This window comes from Fonsecaea nubica, assembly GCF_001646965.1.
Source record: "Fonsecaea nubica strain CBS 269.64 chromosome Unknown Scaff6, whole genome shotgun sequence".
In the NCBI taxonomy this organism is placed as follows: domain Eukaryota; kingdom Fungi; phylum Ascomycota; class Eurotiomycetes; order Chaetothyriales; family Herpotrichiellaceae; genus Fonsecaea; species Fonsecaea nubica.
Genome location: NW_019173679.1, coordinates 395,662 through 418,477, shown reverse-complemented (window position 1 = coordinate 418,477; position 22,816 = coordinate 395,662). Strand labels below are relative to the sequence as shown.

General features: G+C 53.0%; 6 protein-coding genes across 6 annotated transcripts; 3 read left to right on the top strand and 3 right to left on the bottom strand.

Annotated features, from left to right (window-relative positions):
* Window positions 1–1,339: 1,339 nt before the first annotated feature.
* AYO20_01542 (hypothetical protein) lies at window positions 1,340–2,725 on the top strand (the record flags this gene model as incomplete). The annotated part of the gene is made up of 1 exon (XM_022639848.1): window positions 1,340–2,725. One exon carries the CDS (start codon window positions 1,340–1,342, stop codon window positions 2,723–2,725), a length of 1,386 nt encoding a protein of 461 aa, XP_022504236.1.
* A 413-nt stretch (window positions 2,726–3,138) lies between these two features.
* AYO20_01541 (hypothetical protein) lies at window positions 3,139–4,439 on the bottom strand (the record flags this gene model as incomplete). Its single annotated transcript, XM_022639847.1, has 2 exons — window positions 3,139–3,710; window positions 3,803–4,439. The coding sequence occupies 2 exons, from the start codon at window positions 4,437–4,439 to the stop codon at window positions 3,139–3,141; spliced, it is 1,209 nt and encodes a 402-aa protein (XP_022504235.1).
* Window positions 4,440–5,335: 896 nt separating this feature from the next.
* Window positions 5,336–6,472, top strand: AYO20_01540 (hypothetical protein; the record flags this gene model as incomplete). The annotated part of the gene is made up of 1 exon (XM_022639846.1): window positions 5,336–6,472. The coding sequence occupies one exon, from the start codon at window positions 5,336–5,338 to the stop codon at window positions 6,470–6,472; it is 1,137 nt and encodes a 378-aa protein (XP_022504234.1).
* Window positions 6,473–9,429: 2,957 nt separating this feature from the next.
* AYO20_01539 (hypothetical protein) lies at window positions 9,430–11,454 on the top strand (the record flags this gene model as incomplete). Its single annotated transcript, XM_022639845.1, has 4 exons — window positions 9,430–10,215; window positions 10,404–10,967; window positions 11,027–11,136; window positions 11,202–11,454. 4 exons carry the CDS (start codon window positions 9,430–9,432, stop codon window positions 11,452–11,454), a joined length of 1,713 nt encoding a protein of 570 aa, XP_022504233.1.
* Window positions 11,455–15,604: 4,150 nt separating this feature from the next.
* Window positions 15,605–16,528, bottom strand: AYO20_01538 (hypothetical protein; the record flags this gene model as incomplete). The annotated part of the gene is made up of 1 exon (XM_022639844.1): window positions 15,605–16,528. The coding sequence occupies one exon, from the start codon at window positions 16,526–16,528 to the stop codon at window positions 15,605–15,607; it is 924 nt and encodes a 307-aa protein (XP_022504232.1).
* A 3,676-nt stretch (window positions 16,529–20,204) lies between these two features.
* AYO20_01537 (hypothetical protein) lies at window positions 20,205–21,972 on the bottom strand (the record flags this gene model as incomplete). The annotated part of the gene is made up of 3 exons (XM_022639843.1): window positions 20,205–21,453; window positions 21,529–21,638; window positions 21,694–21,972. The coding sequence occupies 3 exons, from the start codon at window positions 21,970–21,972 to the stop codon at window positions 20,205–20,207; spliced, it is 1,638 nt and encodes a 545-aa protein (XP_022504231.1).
* Between the last annotated feature and the right edge of the window lie 844 nt (window positions 21,973–22,816).

The window sequence follows — 22,816 nt, the reverse complement described above, 5'->3', positions numbered from 1 at the left end:
CCCTGCCTGCCTACCTCCCTGCCCGACTGTCCGCCTGCCTGTTATTCCACAGAAGAGGCTGCTAGCCGGCACCGAGCCATTCCCGTCCACCCTCCCTCCTCGAACCAACCCCTAAGTTCGAGTGCGCCTTACCTCTTGGCATTATCAACCTACCCGTCGAGTCGTACAAGTAGTGTCTCTTTCAGCCTCACGAATCTTTTTGTTCTCGAGCTTCGTGGCCCTGTCCCGAGTCCCGAGTACGAGTGCATACGGAATACCTACTCGTAGTGTCCTACCTTGCTTTGGGGCCAAGGCAATCTTGATGCGCATGAAACCAACTAACTAATCAAGTGCGGTCTTTGGGGTATGGACATATGTAGGTAGGTACCAGGTAGGTACTACCTAGGCTACCTTGATAGGTATGTACTTGTACGTACCGAGTAGAGTCTGCCTGGCGTCGTTGTCGACGGCACGTACGAGGACATGTGGGCCGTGCATGTTACCTTTTGCATTGAAATGCACTGCCCGTCCCCCCTTTCCCGCAGCGGTCCTCGCTAGTAGCGTCCGAACAAAAGTCTCACAAAAGTTTTGTGTGGGAAAGCTTCCCGCCCTCGCGCGCCAGGCGAAAAGAACCACCACCACCCGCCCGACAAAAAGTCCAAAGTCCACACGTGGCACATGCGTCTATGACACTGGTGTACTCGTAGATTGCTTTTTTGGTGGGTTCGCGAACCCCAGGTTCTTTTTATATCAGTGCCAGCGCCCATACTTTGACAGATCGAACGCGTCGCAGGGCTGGTGGAGGGAGCATTCTGTTGTACGAGTACGAGGGAGAAAAGAGATGCATGAGTTAGCGGGAGGTATGATGTTGGGAGCCCTTCACGACTGGCGTTGGCGAGCCACCTGCGCTCTCACAGCTCTCAGCACTGCACAGAATCACCGAGTTCTGGCTGAGCGTGTTTGGTGCTGAGCCTGTATGTCAAAGACCCTGGACGTTTCAGGGGTTAGTGAAGGCGTTGCCAATCTCTCGACTTGAGCGAGGCATCGTGAAATTATATGCAGGACCTCACAACTGAGTATATTGACGAGGTACATATTGTAGCTCCATCGACAAACGAGGGTTCCGCAACGAGTGGACAACGTGGAAGGTGATGTAAGTCAGTTTGTAATGACGAACCACAGTGAGTTTTTGCCAAGACATTTATATCACGGACTTTGCTGGTTACAACCTGGCAACCTGACTGCCTCACAACTTGGTGATCAAACGTGTATCCATTTCTTGATGTCAACGGGCCCCCCTTTCTGCGAATATGTCAGCCTGTCACCCGCTAACCCTACTGATTTGCCTTAGGAAATCAAGATGTTGATGCCTCGGAAACACATTCGTCGTGGCGGAGACACGACCTCAGACACCAACGATGGTGTACGGCATAGACGTGGACGACCTATGAAACGAGTTGATCAGCTCAAGCCTTCTCGCACAGCTCGAACCATACGAGCCAACCTTATCCACGAACAGCTCACAGCAGAGGTCGAACCTCGAAAGAAAGTATCCGCTCTCGAATCACTGCCAGTGGAGATCATCGAGCAGATCTTTTTCCATTGCTTGGAGTTGGATCTCCCTAGGGCATCGGTACATCTAGCCAGAGCTCTGTCCAGACCTTCCGTCTACTCTGTACTGGTTCTGTTCGCCTTTTTTGAAGCAGATGAAACGAGTCATGTGGAGACTCGCCACTTCTCGCCTGCAACTTTCAGATTGATTGGATTCGACGAACAGCGACGTCTACAGGAAGCCATATTGGTCACCAGATGGTGCACTCCCGAATTTCTCCAGTCTTGCATCCCGGCGCTGAACAGATTGGCCATGGTCCGACACTGGCACCGTGAAAGAGAGCTGTTGACAGCTGCAAGATCTGCTGGGATCCTCTGGACGCGAGGTGGTCAATCTGCCCAGCTTGCCGACCCCGATATCCTTCTCCCGGCGATTGATGATGAAATCGGCATGCAAGACTACTTCAGCTTCGGGTTAGCCATTCCAGACATAAAATGGCTTGGGGCAGTGACATATGATAGCATAAATACATCTCCATCCCTATTCATCAAGACTACGTATCTCTCAGATCACCCGGTCCGGTCTCAGCCACAACCTAAAGAGGTCTGGCTCGAGCGTTTGATGAAGAGTGTACTCGCAGTACACACCATTCCAGAACACCTCGTCCGCCGAAAAACGTGGACGTACAGGGATATCGGACTCCTCCGGCTGCTGCTCTCAGCCCTGGGCACCAGAGATAGCAGCCTGCCGGATAACAAGGACTGGGGTCCCATCCGGAGGGGTCCTTCGCCGCAAGCAACATTCGAGGGCATGGCGAATGCCGTCCGAGAGGGTAACAGAATGGCTCTTGAAGTGCTGATCGACGTATATAACTCGATCGTGAAGCATGAATACCCGGACCAACCACTGCCCTTGCGACTATTCCACCTGGTATGCGAAAGAGCACAAGACCCCGCGAAAGGGACAGGCCTGCAAGGAAGCATCATTTCCCTCCTGCTGGACAACGCCGCCGAGCAAGTCCCCGCGGATGACGAGATCCTCACGCACTGGGCTATCCACGTGACGAACTCGGCCGCCACAACAAAGCATCATCACATTACCGTCGCTACTGCAACCAGGTTGCTCCAACACATGGAGAACCAAGGGCACCCGTCGAACCATCATGCCATTGGTGCTCGAGACGGTGATCGCTGATCCGCAGCCTCATTTACCGAGGAGATCGAGTGTCTCGAACGCACAAGCACTGAAGTGTGATCTATCCTAATTTCAAACCAGGAGACGACCATCGTTGCTGGTGAATTGAAGAAAGACATTTACGAAGTGTTGTCGGAAATTTCTTCCCAAATTTTCGCTAGCCAGGACATGAGAAAGCTCTTCGAAGCTCATTATTTACTACTCGGGCCGATGTTGAATGCAACTCCCCAAGTGATTTCATGCGCAGCCAAGTCGACCGTCAACTTTTGATCTATACTCCGCGTCCGGGACTGTTGAAGCCCAACTCGTTCATGCGGTCCCCGTCAAAAGGCGCCTCTCGACCAGACGTGATCCTCGACGTCTCGGTCCAAGCAAGTTCTGCCGAGTATCGACAATCTCTTGGATTCTCCCAATTACGGCTCCCCAGGCCAGATGCGATCCGCAATCCTCCTCACCAACTTCAATTTCTCGATCATATCCGCTCTCTTGACTGCGTTACCGCTCGAATGGCTCGCAAACCCGCACTGCGGACTGACACCACACCTGTTGAGAGCTTCTTTCTCACTCTCCCCCGTACCCTTGCACATCCAGCCGGCAGCCTCTTTGATCCGCTTCACCATCTCCTCCTCGTCCTCCATCTTGGGAAATTTGCTTGTCACCACACCCAGAATGACGTTCTTGTTCTTGGGCAGGTGCTGCAGCGGTTCAAAGCCGCCAGCCCGCGGAGTGTCGTATTCCAGGTAATACGTATGCATGTTGAGATTCTGGAAGAGTAGGGTGGCGATACGGTCGTAGCCACCCTCGGAGAAGTGGCGCGAGTTGACAAAGTTGCCCCGACAGAGGTGGACGCCGACATGCATGTCTGAGGGAATTTGAGAGATGCATGCATTGTACAGGTCGATGTACTTGGCGAGAAGCTCGTCGGTGGAGTAGGTGTTTAGAGGGTCTTTTTCCCAACCAGCGATCATGGCTTCGGAGCAGAAATCTGTACGAGAAAAGAAAAGCGTCAGTTCATATTGGAAACGCCTCCATGCCAGTGGTTGACGCTACAGAGTGGATTTCAACCTGCCGACTTACAAGCCAAATTGGGATCATCAAACTGCACATTTCTCAATCCATGGTCGTACAAAATTCGCAGTTCCTCTTGGTAGGCTTTGGCAATGTCGGCAAAGTACTCATCATCGTTCTTGTACACGTCGGCGGGATACGCTTTACCCTGCTTGTACCTGAGATGATACCAGTTGGGGGCGGCAAGGGTGAGCTTGAGGTTCTTCCACTGGGACTGGGGCACGAGTCCTTTGAGGAAGTCGAACTGGGCGGTGTAGGTGCTGCCCTTGTGCCTGATCTTGCCCGTGCACAACATCGTCTCGCCGGGTTTGTAGCCCTCCTCGGTGAAGGCGGCGATGTCTGGGATGTACATGCGGAAGAGGTCTGGATCCGGGTGTTCAATCTCGGTCATTCCCTCTAGCCCGGGGAAGAATGATCCCCAGAACATATGTCTTCTGTATTCGCCATCGGTGAGGGCTTGGAACCCCAGCTCGAGCTGTAGCTTCACGATGTCCTTGATGTCGGCGTCCTCGATCTCCTGCAGAGCTTCAGCCGACGCCTTCCCGGCCTCCCAGGCATGACGCGTGTCAAGCAGCTTGTCAGTGCGCAGGAGGGAGCCAAGGTGTTCGGCGCGAAAGGGCGGGTTACGGTGCAGAGGGAAGGACATGGTAGCTGTCAAGGAGGCGTGTTAAACTTGAGTTTCTGGAGATATGGACGAGCGTAGGATCTAGTGGTTCTTGTACTTGACAAGCTGTCCCTCAAACAATACGGCGCAGGAAAACTATCTCTCACTGGATAAGTAGCTTATACGAGCTATTCTGGACAGTGCGGAAGAAGAACTGGCTACGTAAACAAACCTCTTCTCTTGTACACAAAGTGCCAACAACGACACCTTTACCCCGCGCCTGGGCAAAAAGTTTTCAGGCTTGGTTGTGTGGTTGTGGTTGGAAGAGTCAGGCAAGAAGCATCAGGCCAATCGCTAGGCCTGAGGCACCTGGAGACGAGTCTGGTACAATCACGGCGTGGAGAATGGTGGCCTGTTGAGATGAGGAGAGACACAGGCACAAAGGCAAGTTGTGGCAGTGAAAGAGGGGTAGAATGCAGGGAGAAGTGAGCCTGCGTCCTGCGGGGAAAGTGTGACGACGATGGCGATGGTGGCGTTAAGGAGGAGAATGACAACCATGACTTGGTCCGTGTCTCTTTCTGCTCAGAGGCCGCCTATATTTGTCCATCCGGGCCAATCACCACTCCTACTCAACGGACCCAAGAACTAAAGGCTGCAGGGACATCTCCAAGGTGAGTCGTGTGTCTCAGGTCGGGTCTAGAAGTCCGCCCAAGTTCAACGACGGCAATGAAGTGAGACCAAGACGACACCTACACCTCCTTGTCCACCTTGTGATCATCGATCGTGCATACCGCTGATCATCAGACAGCAGGTAAATGTCATCTTGAAAGAGTCGGCTGTCAGGCTGTCTCACTTGCCCCTGTCTCCGTCCGGTGCCCGCGAGCATATCTGATATCTGAACCTTCAAGAGCAGCGGGATCAACGACAACTTGACACAGATGAATTTCCTCCAACACCCCAACGAGATCCTCAGCCGCATCATCTCATTCCTCGACGCCCCCAGCCCCTTTGATGCCGACATCTTGCAGAAACCCAAGTCGGGTCTGATACCCTTCGAGTCTGAGGCAGGCATCGAGTTGACCAGCATCCCAACATCATTGCACCGCCAGCATGCCCTGAAGAACTTGACATTGACGTGCCGCCTTCTCCGCACCCTTACTCTCCCCGTCCTCTTCAAACACTCCGTGCTCCATCCGCTACTACTGAGCGACTTTCTCTCCTTCCTCAAGAGGCATAACCTAAACCAATATGTCGTCAGTGTTGTCGCCCACGTGCCGGGTCATTACAACCACATCCATCCAGCCTGGTGGGCACGCTTGCTCAACGAAGTTCCTGCGACCCGCTTCAGTATCGTTGCCGCTCCCGAGATCCTAACCGAGCTGGCGGGGATCTGTTCGTGGACCAGCGACGCCTGGGCCTTTGACATGGCCTTCCAGATCCTCCGGCTTGACCAGACTCTAGAAGCCGCCCGGACGCCGATCGACTACGATGATCTTCCGAATTTCCTAGTTGCGCGACCATGGCAAAACATGGTTGTTAACGAAGGGTCCAGCCTGCTGGCCTACACGACCTACGAATTCTTCTTGCGGCGAACCCCGTCTCTGCTAACGGCGCTGCACTCCAACAACTCGGCTGCTGGAGATGCGCTGTTCAGCAACCTATTGAGTTTCGACTTCGTTTCCATCTTCCCCTTCTACAACCACGTAGACGAGGTGCTCAAAAGTGTGCGCAAGATGCGACGGCTCCGGCGGCTGTTCGTCAAGCTGTGTCCAGAGCCGCACAGCACGGTGTTCCGCGACGAGATCGAGCTGGCGGGCGGCGCGATAGACATTCATGATCCGTGGAACGAATGCGAGACGTCGTGGTCGCTGATTGCACACAGCGTGGTGTTCCTCACCACCGAAGGCCAACTGTCCGAGTTGCAGATGGACGACGTCAAGGTGGAGGGCATACGGCAAAGGCTGGAGCAGAATGTCAGTTCCCTGCTACAGGAGCGCTGGCGATATGAAGACCCGAGATCTGGAATCTGGCGACGGATAAAAGATCCGAGTGCCACTACAACAGTGATAGCGTAGAGCAACCCAGAGACAAGGTGTCGGCACTCACTCTCGTTCCCATGAGTTTCCTTTGACATGGTTTGTCCTCCTAAGCGAGAAAGATGCCGTGGGCACATGAATGATGTCAGCGGACAGGCGCACAAGGCATTGGGCTATTCAGCACGAGCACCGCACATGGAATTACCGTAAATCTGGTTCTGGATCTAGATTCGACCTTTTCACGATCTGTAATTTGGACACTTGTGGACAAGCGTTTGGCATGACATGGGATATTTTGAGAGAATATGAGATAATACGACATAACTTAGCGAAGATAATACTATGTTGATCACCCCAACAAAATAGAAGAGCTCTCTCAGATACCTCGCCGCTTCTCTTTGGCGTCTCGATCCCAAGGGCCACATTTCGGTTCGTCGCTTAACTCAATGAACCCTGACGAGAGGAGAAAAAGTGATCGATAAATGTGTAACAGACAACAATGCCTCGACTCCCTGATCCCCCTTCAAACATACTGTGCGGGCTTTTGCACAAACAAACAAAAAGGGATGCGTAACAACGCCAACCTGGATCTTTTATCCGCCTGGGACAATCTTCCAGGGCCCCCTACACCGCCACGCGACCCTAAATAATATTCCCACAACCAGAGGAGCGGACAAACTTTACCACCTCCGCACACAGGCGAGCCAAGGACAACCTGCTTGGAAATTAACATGGGTCCTGCAGACCAGAGAGGAACTAAGGGCACCTTTCCTGATTATCTCCTAGGTAGGCACCAGGTTAGATGTTTTCTCCGTTTGGTCTCGATTCCAGCCCTTAAACGAGCGGTCTCGTCCAATCTTATTTACTTGCCTACCTAGTTTGGTAAGTTGAGAGGTGTAGGGAACAAACATGTCGCGGACACCACAACAGTGGTATGCAGGTCCTAGTCAGAACAAATACGTCATGGGTAATATCGCGCCCAAAAAAGTTTTGTTCAATCTGTCCATTGTGATCGCAGAATCACCGAGGTCTTCTACCCTCGTTACCTCCTCTACCTATCTACTCGTATTCACTTCAGCCACTTAGGTATGTGGCAGGACATTATGCACACCAAGCGAGCCTCCTGAAATTTCCAGGTTATCACGAGAAAGAATACGCGATAGAAATGCCGACGTGCGTCGTGGGAGAAGAGCGAGAATTCTCCCGCGAAGAAAAACCTCCTCAGAGGAAAGGAGGTAACAGAAACCCCATATCATCCCTTGGGTGTAAGTAGATCGACTTGAGACGAATGCTGTCGTTCCCCGAACAACCGGATCTTTGTTCTATCGGATATATTTTTATTCTAATTTCTTGGCGGCCAATCTAGAAAAGACATCAAGTTCGAGGGAAACTTTTCCTTGTGGATTCCCTTTTCTTTTTCTCGGGGAGCCCCTGCGGTGAGAGGGAGGGGGGGGAGAGGGTCTTGGTGTTTGTAACAAGTGAACTGTGTTGATCGCTGCTATTACTGGCAATTCGGCAATGGGTTATGGGTCAGGTCTCCTTCTCTACAGGATTCCAGCCTCGATCCTCAACCCTCCTTTCGGAGGACAGGGTAACCACACATCCTCGACCGCAACCGAGAAACATACGTCATTGTACAGAACCAAACAAGGGGGGTAGAGGCACAAGCGCCTTTGGAAGGCATGTTTCGTATACGAGTGCGTGTTCATGGTGGTGTACGAGGTATTTGTAGGGGGTTGTGTTGGGGGTTGGTGTGTCATGTGGATCCCCTGGAACTTTGTTCCGGGCAGTCGATCGGCACCCAGATTCCATGTGGATGGTGATCCCTCCAAACTACCCGGTACATACCGGTGATAGGTCCGGGTGGAGAGGGGGAGACCCAGCGTAAAGCGCTAGGCAGGTCGCTAGTTCGGAGCTAATGACGTACCGTCATCCAGCGTACGCCATCCCCTGCGCATTTTCGCACCTGCCCACCTGTTGCTCAGCTGCTGCAGTACCCAAGGTGTAGAAATCATTTGCGTGGTTGATCGATCGTCCTCGATTGCTACCACCCTGACCTTCATGTTGTGTTACAGCCTAACACAGACAACGCTCGGTACCTAGCGCACGCACACCTCCCGGAGGAAGACACCGCCCGGAGGAAGGGAACAAACTAATTACCATCCATTCGACGAGTTACTGTATCTACCTTCCTCCCTGTCCTTTACCCTCCATCTTTTAAACTTCAAGAGTTCTGCACTGGATATCTTTCCATAAGGCGCCGCCATTGGGGATGGCCCCTCGGGGTCAAAACCCACACCCATGCCCCTAAAGTAGGTCAGATCAGCACAAAGTTACTGAGGGAGAGCCCCACCACTCTTCACTTGCTCAACGCCTCGACCAATCACTATTGTCTGGATGTAGATTTCCAGGTCACCTGACGCAGACCTGACTCTCACAGGGTCCTCCGCTCGGCTCTTCTGCACGCTATTGCACTACCAGACCCTGCGCCCCAAGGACCACTCGACTGGGCTGCGGTTTGCTAGCTACTGCTACTGCTGGCAACCTCGAATAGCCCTTTTATCACCTTTTTTCGCCGCTTGCTGCAGCAGGACTCGATTCAACTCGTACTAGGCCCAGAATGAGAAGCCCGATCGCAGGGGGAACCAGAAAGTTGGCCCAAGACAAACAGCCCCTCGTCATTGTTTTCCTCTCGCCTTCTTTTCTCTTTCCCTGTCTCTCTCTCTCTCTCTCTCTCTCTCTCTCTTCTCGTTTACAATGTATTCATCTGAAATACTATTCTTGCCCGCACATTGAGACTGCCAACCCTCCAATTACCCAATTGGCTTTGCACGCCATCCTGCGAATAACTCCACCCGCGTCGAAAAGCAAACCGGAAGGAACGGACTCGATTGAATAACCCTCGGCACTGCGCGATGGAGACAGATAGGTGCACATAGAAAACAACGGTGCAATCACCCTGGAAGCGTTGAGAAACAGAGACAGAGACACAGCCAATGCCTTCGCCACCTAATGCGCGGCCCATCAAGCCGGCGAAAGAGTCTCTCTCCAAACCTCCGCGGAAGAAACCATCCAGTGCTCGTATCTCGGCCGCCTGCGAAGCTTGCAAGAAACGAAAAACGAAATGTACAGGCGGGCCGGCACCCTGCCAGCTGTGTGAAACCCTTGGTACCGAGTGTGTAATCGACCTCTCGCTGGATATGAGACGCAGGGCTGCTTTTCAGCGCACCTTGGACGAGTCGAGGACTTATCAGGATGCCTTGAACAGCTTACTCGATGGCATCCGCGAGGGTCCCTCGCCCCGCCTCGAAGCAATATTCGAGCTCATCCGCAGTGGCACGTCAAATCAAGAAATCACCAACAACCTACATCATTACGCGCACCGGAACGAAGACGAAGATGGCGACGACATCATGTCGTCCCGCATAGAAGGGTCTGAATCCCTGGTGGATGCCAGAAAAAGTCCCGCTGATACCTCGAGTTTGGGATCGCTCACTTCGGAATCAGCAAAGGGCAAATCACCCGACGGTTCCATGTCAATCGCTAGTTTACTGACCTCACTCAAGCATGCATCCCCTCTAGAAGGCGAGGCCATTTTGCGTCAGTTTCTGGCACTGCGCTCCGACGAAAGGGTGGGCTTGTCCCTGGGCTCGGTAGAGGGAAAGAATTCCTGGGAGGGAATGGATTCTGGCATAAGCCCTCCCGGTGTTGATGAACGTGCCGTGTGGCACCCAGTACTGCACTTACGATCGCAAAGTGCTCGGTTGGACGAGCGCCCACAGGTGAGTGCCTCCACCACTTTCGTGGAGTCGACACGAAGTCGTTCATGCTGCCTGAAGCCGGCGATCCCGCAAGTGAGACAGACCATCACACGACTCATAAATGCCTAGACCCAGCGAGCCCCTGCCGTCCTGCCTGCGTGCTTGTGTCCTTGATGAGAATGCACTAATGCCTGAATTCCCACGTTTAGTTGCCACCAGGCCCTCGACGATTTTCCCAAGGAGGGTCCAAGAGAGAGCCAACCGATACAGTCGGCTCAGAATCGCCGTCACCACCGACTAGCTTATCGAGACAGTCATCCCAATACCCCCGAATCGCCACCGACATGGCCAGCGCCAGCCCGCTGCCGCTGGCCGCCTCGCCTGCAACGCCCTACTTTGAGCTGGTCACGAATTTTCCCACTGCGCACCCGAGATTGAACGAATGGGATTTGTGTGTGGCGCAGGAAGATCAAGTCACCAGGCTCAGGATCCCTAGACACCTCGTCCTTCCACTGGTGGTCCCCGACGACTCGCCGATGAGCCGCACCTACACAGACTATGTGAACGGGGCGCGGCGCATGCTTGAAAGTGGTGTCCTGGTGTCCGATGTCCTGGGAACCACAGATAAGGTGGCTGTCGATTTGTTCTTCCGCCCCCGTCGAGCGACGGACAAATTCGACTGTGCGTCGTGGGCATGCGAAGTCTCGCGAAGTTTTGATAACGACATCTTTGTCCGTCTGGCTTCGGCCTATTTGCTTACACACATGATGCGAGTGAGTTGGAAAAGTTCAGAATTACATCCCAGTTCACAAACTGACAAGAATTTCCATAGTGGCTGCTGGTCCCTACGCTGGAACATTACCAGAAACTCCCGGACATGATGAAACCGACACCGGCACAATGCATGGTCCCGCACATCGGCGCGATCGAAACAATACCATTGTAAGTGGGCTCGCTTTCTTGTGGCGCCATCGTTTTTGCTGAGAAAATGCTAATATGAATCTCAGACCCCCCGTCCGAGATGCCGCAATCCACAAACTGCGGGACTGGCTCACGCCTCTGATCCAGGCGGAATGGGGTGTTAACTGGCCTCACACTCTCGACTCGGCTGTTGAGCAGGACGCATTGACGGGGGCCACCGTCTTAACCCAGAGGTTCATCGACCATGTGGTCATTTACGATCACTGGAGTGTTGGGTCTCGCTTCTTGAACAGCTTTCCCGAGGTGGCAGGCAGAATCCGGATCCACGAATTGGGGTAACACACCATAACGGGGACTCTGCGAATTTTGGAGTGGCTTGTTGTCCACATTGTCCACGTACAGCCTACAAGTGCATGCTGGGGGTGGTCGCCGAGAGCAAAGAGCCGCGTGTGGTCTTTCTTGCAAGTCGCCACCCGCCACGTGGCAGACGTGGTACTTGTAGTCAACCTCGGACTCGAGATCATCGATTTGACTGTCTACCTTGTACAAAATGACAGCGACTCGAATCTGAGCAGCAACGAGTCGAGTTCAATCAAGTCGAGTCGAGGCGTGTTAAGTTGTCGAACAAACCCAAGCCCGGAACTTATATCCAGTCTAGTCGGGGATGCTTGCTGCCGAACCCGGTTTTTCCTCCCCAAGACCAAGGCGGACCGAGCTGGAAAGGGCCAGGACCATACAGACGGAGGGACAGGACACGGGCACGATTGGAACAGGAAGAAAACGGCGAGGGAGCCAGGCTAGGGCATGCCAGGCCAGGCCAGTCCAGGTCAGCCCAGCCCTGCCTAGCCCTGTAACGGGAATGGTATACCAGGTATACTCGTACTAGGGAAGGGATGGAATGGATGGAACTTGCCGGGTCCAAACAAACAGGCGAAAAGCCAAGGCGACAGCGATGGGAGGTCTGCGGCTTACCCCAGATACAAGGACCAGTATGATTACGAGAACGGGAATCTTCGATGAGAGTATCATGCGATGGAAACGATGGTCATGAGACACACGAGAGTCCCCTTTACGTTGAGGCCTTTTAAGGGGGAAGGGGGCACCATTTCCTGGATCGGAGACTGGACTGGACTGGCTGGACTTGACCGGACTCTGAGGAATTGTCTTGGTATTCAAAACAGTTGAATGATGGATAAGACGATGGGATGATGAGACGATGGGAATGATCGGATGATCGGATGACAGCACGGTCGAGGACGAAACATGATGGACTGATGTTTTTCTTTCTTTCTGCAGAGACCAAAGAGATGAACCGAGAAGGAGACAGACGAGAGTAGAGTGGAGCCTTGGTCCTCATGACTCGGACTCTGGACGACGAGATACGAGTACCCATCCATGATGGTGAACAAGCAACGACAAACCTGAGACAAGAGATACAAGGTACTCGTCCTTGTCCTTGTCCTCGTACAGGCAGGAGAACACGAGGGCATGAGGCGTAGTTGATTGATGATCATCTGACCTGCCGAAGCCCAAGTCGAAGCCCGGGCTGGCACGGCTGGGTCGGGGTGGTCGGGTCGGGTCACCTGACCTAGTCTGTATTCCTCTGATGAGGCCACGAGTCATCAGAGGACGAGGCTAGACTCCCTTTTACTTGTACAAGTGCTTGTACATACCTCGTACTTGGACAGAGGACGTCCATAGTGTCTCGGTCCTACCTGGCTACCTACCTAGCTTCTCAATTCGTCCTAGCTCATCCTTCTTTCTTTTGGCCTCTACTTGTTCTTTGGTTTTGCTTGTACTCGTGTCGCCCTATACCGAAGTGGCCGGGCCCCGAGTCATATACCTTGATTTCATTGGCGCTGCGCCACAGACAGAGCGGGCCGGCTCTTTCCTGGTAAGGGTTTGAAGGGTTTTTAAGTTGGTGGTGGCGAAAAAAGTGGCGAGTGTTATCGGAGGACGCGAGAAGAAGAAGAAAAGAAAATATGAAAGGGGTTAACAAGGGAAAGGAGAAAAAGAAAAGGACGAAAAAGGACGAAAAGATGGTGGGATGAGAGTGAACGAAAGGAAGGGATGGGAAATGAGTTGAGTGAGGACTTGCGATTGAGGGTAGGATCAGAGTAACGGTAATAGTACCACAGAGGTAATCAATGGGAAGCACGAGCATTTGCTGCACAATGTATCTCGTACCTGCAGGGAGAGATAGAGAGGCGCGGTACCAGGAGAGAGTACGACTACGGCACCAGGAGCCAGACACCAAGCACCCGCGCAGTGTCTTTGTCTCGCCGCGGAGGTACCAGTACAAGTATTCAGTGCTCAGTACTTACCTGATGCTCTAAGTAGGTACCATGCGAGCTGCTCGTGGCCAAGTCCCCTCACACATGTACTCGGTACGAGGTACAGGGAGGCGATACGAGGTCAGGTACCTCGCACTCTGGAGAAAGGTGTGATACGAGCGAGTCCCGAGTCCTCGGTACCGCACCCCCGGGAAGGTTTCGAGGCGTCAGCAGTTGCCGCGGGTGCCGCGTACGAGTTCTTGGACAAGTACCTCGTAGAAAAAGCACTGCTGCCTGGACCACTACTCCTAATCGTACTCGTAGGCTGGGCTGACGCCTTGTTTTGCCTAGGCACGTGCCTAGCGAGCCTAGTAGCCTAGTAGCCTAGGTACAAGCACTAGGTAGGTATACGAGGTCTTTTTTTTAAGTCATACCGAGTACTCGTAGCCACTAGGTAGCCACCTACTAGCCACTATGAGTACGAGGTGTGTAGTCAGCACTGTTGTCACCAGGTACAGGTAGCCTCGTATGAAGGGCGAGGACCAAAAAGTGTAATTCACTGGTGGCGACCTGTAAACCGAGAATTACTACTGACTGTAGGTACGCAGGTACGGCAACTCGTGGCCTCACTACTCTTGGCTTCTCCGTCCCCGCTCCGAGAGGCTTGGGGACGCTTTTGTTCTGCTCTGCCTTGTGCGTGCCACACAGCCTTGGCTTTTTCTTAATCCCCCAAAGAGGCACAGCCTGGCCTTTACACGGGCTGAACTCGCTAGAACTTAGTTACTCATCCAGCCATTCGCCACGACGACGTCGTCAATGACTCGCGAGGTTAGTGAAAATCTGTACTTGCCTAATACTGCTACGCGCACTCGTAGGTACCAACGGTCTGTGGGGGGGGCGGGAAGGACCATTTCTGCCTTGTCGAGCAAAGTCGGTACATCGAAGTACCTCGTATCTGGCTGTCTGGCTGTCTGCCTATCCCATTTGCTTACCTTAGCTTGGGCTTCTACTTGTCCTTGTCCACGCTAGCACATTAGTTACCTACATAGGTACCTACTGGTACTGGTGTCCACCGGTCTGCCTGTACCTGTACCTTTAATCTGTACTTGTACTCGATACCAGGCCCTAACCACGGCTATCCGGCTACCCTACAAGGACTCGTACAAGTAGTGACTCACTCACGCTCAGAAGGGCCAAGGCGTAGAAGAGTACCTACCTGCCTACCTGCCTACCTGCAAGGCACACTGCACTACCGAGTACACTACCAAGTACACTACCAAGTACACTACCGAGTTTGTTCGTATACCTCCAAGTCCAGGTATCTCCGGGTACCTCCGGGCCTCTGGGTCTGGCGTGCCCCGGTGCCCGAACTGTGCCTGACTGCCTGAGTGCCTGGCTCCCTGCCCCGGCACCTCATCGGCCGAGTCTTTGTTATGCATTGCATCGACGAGATCGAGATGACGATGACGACGACGACAACGTCGATATCGACATCGACCACTACCACTACCATCGCTGGGACGGGGGCAAGGACAATTACGCTCCGTTTATGTTACGTACATACCTCTCTCATATACATACACCCGTATACAGAGGAACCGTGTCTCTCAGACCAAATCTCACTCTCACTCTCGGTTTAATTTCAATACCGGTTCACTTGTAAATTAAATCAGATCAGATAATTGTCATTGTTTCCTCCACCATTCTCAAACCAGGAGAGAGGGTAGAGCACAAAGTACCTAGGTATGTATCTATCTATCTCAGATAGCCTCGCCAAGCCACGACGAGTCGATCGCCGTGACGTTCCAACAAGAATATTAGGAGGGGGAGTAGTGAGTGGCGGTGGCAATAATGGTGGCAATGTCGTAGTAGTAGAGGGCTTCATGGTGCAAAAGTACAATGAAAGAAACTTGCGTGGTGCGCGTGCGCGTGCGCATGCGCATGCGTGTGCGTAATGCGTATGAGCCTGCGTGGCGATGGTATCGTGGTATCTTGCAAAGACAAAAATGACGGAGCAGCGACGATATTGTTCCCGCCCTAACCTCTGACTCCTCCTTTCCCATGGAAATCCTTCCCTGTGTCATGTGTGCGTATGAGTGTGTCTGTGTGACTGTGTGTGAGTAATAGTGTCGTAATGTATTATTCCTTATTCCCTTTGCAGGTTCACCAACGCCGGCTCGACCGAACAAGAAACCTCCCAGGCAATTAGGTACGCTTCAGCCGACGCCACTGCCAGGCATCCGGCTCTGCATGTGGTAGATCGCCTGCGGTGGCAAACTGCGTAGCAGGTTCTGGAGGCGATGGATCTCGGCAGCCTGGCGGCGGATAAATTCCTCTTTCTGTCGCAGCTCATCCCTGAGATGTTGGATCAACTGGCTCTCGGCGCTTCCGACAATGTTGTCAATAGGAGTGGATGCCACCTCGCTGCCCACTTGTAGATGTTGTTGTTGTTGCTGCTGCTGCTGAGGCTGTACATGCTGCCCCTGCACCGACCCTGGCATGTCTGTAGCCGTCGAGATCCTCCGTCGCTTGACTGCGGGCTCTTGGACCATGGTCGAGCTCGACGCCGTGCCCACAACAGGCTGCGAGGCCGCGTCGCCTGGGCCGTGATCGGACAACTCCTCCAAGTGTCTGCGCCGTTTGTGCTCCTCGAGGTTTTCCTTCCTGGTGAAGCCGGTGCCTGAGCTCCGGTTACAGTTGGGAAACGGACAGAACAGCGGCTGCTTGGTCGACAGGTGCATTTTGTGAACTTCCCTTTGGTGCCTCAGGAGCCCGCCCGAGTAGGTAAATCCGGGATTGAGTTCGCAGCCGGCCTCTCGACACTTGTAAGGCCTCTCGTGTCTGTCCATGTGCTTGTTCCATTCGCAGACGCGTTTGAATGTTTGGTTTTTGCCACGACAGTTAATGTGGTCGCATACCATCTGGCCGTGCTCGTTGCGGGGCGGTGATCTGGTGCGACGGAAGGCTCCCTGAATCTTGACGGATGTGACGGATGGTTCCGGCAGCGAAGAGATCATCTCCTCTGCCATGATGGTGATGTGCGCTTTCTTCTGGTCCGGAGTGGATGTGGATATCGATGTGTATGTCGTTGTATCGTAGTCGCTTGGAGGCGAGACTGGATAGTTATCTCTCATAATCATGATGGTCGGTGGTTGGATAGGAGATGTGAGATGGTAATGCTGAAGCTGATGCCGATGAGGGTGAAAGTGATAGTGATGGTGATGCTGAGCTGGACACTGGGCGCGATGACAGTTCAAGCGAGCGACATGGCAGAAAGTACCTTGAATCGCCTGGAGATATAGTGTGGAAGATGGCTTGACAACACGCTCTGTTGCCTGCAAGGCTGTGCAACATGATGATTCGAAAATCAGGTATGCCTCACCAGGTTAAGTATCTGGCCTTTTGGAAATAGTAGACGCGCGAACGCGAGCTTGTCCCAGGACCGTGGCTTCCAGTAGCAAATCATGCGCCACACTGCGGCGAGATCATAGCGACCAAGAGGGGGGGTGTGTGGAGGGGGGAGGGGAGTGTTGGCGCAACCTGCATTTTATAGCACTAAGCTTCTATCAACCCATACAAGTTACAAGTACAGCTGACCTGCATGCCTGACGGGAACTTGTCGTGGGTGCCTGGAACCAGGGTTGTGTGTCGAGGTGCGAAGAGCAACTCCCAACCGGGGAGGAGGGGTGGGCATGATGATGTCTCCATATTTGGCTAATCCACATGACTATTACGAGTCGCCGTCGCGTTTCCAAGAAGGAATCCTCTTGTCCCCCAAGTGATGACTCATTTCATTGGGCAGCTCCTTGGGGGCAAAGGAATGGCTCACGATGGTTCAAAAATGGCCATGGCACGGATTGACAAAAGGCAAAAAAAAGAAAGAGAAGTAGTAGTTGGCCATGAGGGAGCAAAAGTTCCCCGACTCACCGTGCAGGCATTTACCCTCTGGCGTTTCCTAAACATCTGTCCGTCCCTCTCCCCCAAAAGTTCCACGCCTCGCTAACAACAGGCCACCATCGCCTCCTCTCGCTCGCTTCTCTTCTCCTCCTTTCTCAGACACTCGAACAGACCACATCCACCCAGATTTGCCACGAAAAATAAAAAGTCGGGACATACCGAGGTCTGGCAAACCAGAGGCAAACAAACCATCTGCTGTTACGACGCCTTGGCAAGGCGATTGGTGGGTGGGTGGTGGTGGTGCGACATGACCATGGCGACACGGTACCTCCAAACCTGAGGAGATTTGGGTTCGAGGGGGAGAAGAGGCTGGAGGCTGGATGCTTCCACCAATCGCACGAAAAAGGAAAATCAAGCTATATTTGAGAGGTGTATTCGTAACCATAATGAAGTATGGCTGATTCGCCCCAGATGAAGGAATCCAGATCTTACTCAGGACGACAAAGTGACGGCACCAACGGAACTCCCTCTTTCTCCGTCTCTCTCTTCCTCTCGAAAAGCTCCGTTCCCAGCAAAGCTCAGCTTATGTACGAAATCGGGGCCAACGAGGCGCAGCCCTGCTGATCCGCTCGCCGAAAGGAAGGCTGTCAGCCCGGCCCCTGTAACAAGTACGGAACATATAAAGACTGGCGCATGACCCCCAAAGAGACCAACCCCCGGTCGGTCATAGCGAACGGCCGCACACCCCCTCCTCTTCTCATCGAGGCCGTCAAGGGACCCAAAGAAATGTCAGCGGACTCGATCAAGTAGTCAAAGAGTTTGGGCGGTTGCACATGAAACAAAAAGTTGGAACGACGTTGCGATATCCTCCTATCCGATCATGCACCTAAGAGCGACACCCCGGTCTGACGTTACGGCATTCCAGCACCCGCCGATGAATGATGCGTGTTTAGTTGCAGGTTTGGCAAAAACGCCACCATGATGTGGCTGATCGCTTCGGCTTGCGCGGCTAAAATCGAGCATTTGTCTTTGAACTCTCGAGGTTTTTGGTCTGCGAGGTACATTATTTCCAAGCACCACGTTTGATTTGGAATACCCCAAGCAAGATGCGTTGACAAAACGGACAATATTCCTCTCTCAAAGTTTACTTGATAACGTCACAAATGTCGTGTGAGACAAGTGACCAGACGGCTAAATATAGCCGTCGCTCCCTCCGCGTTGTCCCCATTGCCTTCCTCCCCTACAATACGTAATGCGACTGGCGGAGATCCGGTTGGTGGCTAATAGACCAAATCCAATTGTTCTCCTCCAAAGCCTTTTCGCCATCTCTCTTACTCGCATTGATCTACTGTGTACACGGCTTCTCCGTGGTGAACCAGTCTCGCAGCAACGCAGCAACGGGCCTGTGCCCAAGCAACCTGAGAGAAAATGAACCTTGTCGGCCCACCAAACGACCGGTATCCTGTGTGGCTTCAATCTAATGCCTCGTTTTTATCCTTTCCGAAATCAATATGTGTGGCAGTTTGATAGACGCTGAAAGATCCCTCAAGTCATGGCTGATAGATCGCGATCAGCACGCCGCGCGCAGACAGGAGGCCATGCAGGACATGCAAGAAGAGATGCAGCTAGCTATACATGTAAGGTACGAGTGTTGGGGATTTTCGATTTACCCTTTGGTGTGTCCTGCGTCGCAGCATCTGCACCCCATTCATTGCCTCGAGGTGCGACAAATGATAACGGAGAAGCAGTGGGTGATTCTACGCATCCAGGATGGCGAAAGACATGTGGGCTTTTCGCTGACGTGTTGGACCATCGACACCTTGTTGATTAATGCAATATACGCCAAGTGGCACGACCTTGAGATGGACATCTCTGGCATAACCTGTCGTTCAACCCTCAGTGGCGCAGTGCGAGGAGCAACACTTCCACCGGGCGGAGCGTCCATTCGGACCACACTTCCAAAGTAGGAATTATCCGCTTGTTTGAGCCCTTCCTATCACACTGTGCCACGCTGGACTTCTCGGCTCCCATTCGGTTGAGGGGAGTGAAACCCAATGGGAAGCAGATTCAGCTTGGGATACCCCTGAGTCTTCGACAAGCGAGTGGCTGCTCTCATCTCCTGCCTTGGTTTGCTTGGCCGATCACTTCTTGACACATGTAAGGGCAAGGCAGCAAATCCTCCATCGAACCAATAACTTGTGTTACACAAACCGTCGGTCAGTCGGTAACCAATTGGAGTAGGGAGCCCAATGCTTGCGACAGGCGAATCACCGACGTGCGTGAAACTGCGCTGCCGGTGCATGACTCGAAGGTCTGGTTGACAGCCCGACCTTTGCAAAAGGGCTTGGTGACGATGACAGACGCCATACTTGACCGGCAATATCACAATGAACTAAGGAACAGTGATGCCACTCGGTCTGCCGTGGCTGTGGCTGCATGTCGAAACCCAAGTCGGGCACGAGACATAAAGTACCGGACAGAATCCCATAGTCCTTAGTCCCGTACGACTATATCAGCATCAGAATTACGTGTCGATGACGACCGAGACCGGGAAAAGTGCCCGAGACTTTTCGTGCGCATACGTGGATCCAGTTCGTCACGATAGGAAATCAGGTACCGTAGACGAGATGCAGTTGTGCCTGTCCGCGTGGCTCAATCTGTGCTTGAATCCAGTCCACTGTTCGAAATCATCGTCATCTGTCAGTCACTCCTTAAAATGAAGCGTAAACATGCACTGACTGTCATTGCGCAAGTGTCTGGGGCGCTGGAGTGCGTCCATATGAGGCAGTAATGTTTGCATTTCGGGCGGGTGCCAAAAAGAAATGGACCGCCAATGAACAAGACAAAAGTTCGTTCCAAAAGCCCGACTACACACCGAGCCACACTAGACCAAAAGTCATAGCACCCTTCACAGCTCCTTCATACGTGAGTGAGAACTTGCTGGACGCGAGGATACACATGCACGAGCCGCTCCCAGAACTCGGGATGATCCGTCATGGCAACTTGGGGATCCCAAGCCATTGCCACAAAGATGGTGTCGACTCCCGATCCAACCGGGGTCGTAAAAGTCTGGCATATCTGCAGACCGATGAGGAACGCAAATGCCATGATGACGGGGGTGAAAGTGCGCCCGTCGTTGTATGCCGGATGGGTGTATTCCAGGTATAGGTAAGCCAGCAGTGCCGAGACGTATGCCACGAAGATGCTTCCCATAGTCAGGACAGGGCCCACTAGGCAGTCGTTGACCAGGGCATCGATGCCACGATCTTTCATCATTGTCCACGTATCTTTGGCTGCCGGGATGTATGCCTTGCCGTATAGTGCAATGTGAGAGAACGCGTACCGGTTGATGAATTGGACAAGCCAGTCTAAAAGGCTGATGAAGCAGCCAAGAATGCAGAACATGATGGTTCCAATGATGTTACCGTCTGCGGCTTCATGTTGCTGGGCAATACTGCAGGCTTGTCGGAGCATGTTGATCAGTGCAACGATCAGACTACCAAACGAGATGGAGCCAAAAGAGTACGTCGTTGCCCGCCTCAGAGCTCCAGCGGTTGCGCCTCGAGGAATACCACCTGGCTTGCCGGCGCAGAAATACCACGAACCGTAGACGCCGGCAATGGTGGTGTGAATAGTGTTCTTGAGCCATTCTGTGATCCAGTAAGCCGCAAAGGTCACAAAAACCACGAGCCCGATAACCTTGCCGCTCGAGCAGCCCGCAGCTGGACATGACGGATTGGCAGTGCTGCCAGCATCGCTCGGCATGTAGGATGTGTAAATTGCAACCAGAGTGACAGAAAACCATGCTGCGAATGCCACACTAGCGATGCCGCCGATAAAGCTGACCAAGAATACGTGTACTCGCTTCATTCGTGCAATGACCATTGTCTGTTGTAGCATCACCACGGCGAAAGGAATGCGCGGGATCCAGCTGATGAAGCAAATGACGGCAAAGACAGCAAAGATGGCGAAAACAATGCCTGCACCCCACAGGCGTCGATACAGGTAGTAAACAGCGGTGCCAATTGCCAAGGCACAGTTGAGGATACCGGTCAGCCAGACGAATTGTTTTGTGAAGGCGCGAGCAGCGAGGAAGTAGGCCCAGGAGAAGACGAGTCCAACGCATAGGATAAAGGCGAAGAGCACAATGGTATTAGTGTCTAGGGAACTGCAAAAAGCCGTCAGTATGTGGACAGAGAGTGGCACCTTCAACCAGATCTCTCAGAAGACGACAACAGCTTACAAGTCGTTTGACGATCCATAAATCCCTCCTCCATTGAAACTCTGGTATTTAGAGTAGCGGTACAAAGTGAGTCCCGAAACGGCGACAAATCCGCAGAAGGTTGCGATGAGCTATAGCTTGTGAGCCTCGGGTTTCCGCAACAGCATAGAATATTGGAGTCCTCACTAGTAATCCCGCCCAGACATCGTGAAATTTAGGTTTAGGGATCTTGAACGTCTGCTGAAAGGTCTGTTTGTCATCTTGAGGAGGGATGAAGTTGTCGCCGTAAGTGGGAGGAGCAACGCCATACTTGGGTTCTTGCGGTTGGTATGGTTGCTGAGGGGGTGGATAATGCTGAGGCGGCGCATTATTGGGAGGAGGATATTGCTGATAGTTCTGCTGTTGATATGGAGTGCCGCCCATGGTCTGATTGTAGTAATCGGCGGCTTGTCCTTGGTGTGCCATGATTGCGACGCGTTCTTGACAGTCTTGTCAACTTGAACTGGGCGGCAACGCGCTCAGCGTGCACTCTGCACAGGCGCGCGACTTGCTTTTGGTGATACGAAGCACCAAGATCAATGCGCGACGATGAATATAGGATGGGAATGGAGATGAAAATGCTGACGAGAGCCAAACCCAGAATTGAAAGGAGGGATGAAACCGATGAAACAGATGAATGAGAAGTAGTGTGTACTCGTATGATGACGATGTTTGTGTCTATTGGCACCCGTAGCACATGTACCTACTGGAACAATTTGTGTTTTCAGCTTGGAAGGGTTGGCGAGGCGCAAGCTCGTGGAGCCCGCAGGGCAGAAGAAAGCGGGCTATTGGATGATGGCACCTAGCATCTGGCGACCCATTTCGCTAGCGACGCCATCGGATGAGCTTAAATCTGGTCGCTTGGGGCGTCCATCCAGTTAAAGTCCGCCTGTAATCCGCCCGGAGCACCACCACCAGCCACAGCTTCTCAGAGATTAATGCCCTCGGTCTGACCGAAAGGAGCTTGCCACTTTCTTCGTGTAATTACGCCTATGGTAGCCGTGGCTGCCCTATATCAATGCACCTAATCCACGCTGTCAGACAGGCAACCAACTCCAACCACAAACGCCACGTCAGAATCGCTCACTTTGTCATCATCGTTACTGTATCGAGTATTTGGCCTTGTCGTCATGATCTCATGTCCTCCTCTCCTCCTCCCTACTGGTGCCGCTACCAGGGTTATCTGCCCTACCACCTACACCGACAAGTTCTCCTGCGGTACCCAAACCAATCAGCGACATGGGTTCAAGAGAGACCTTTTGTGTGTTGA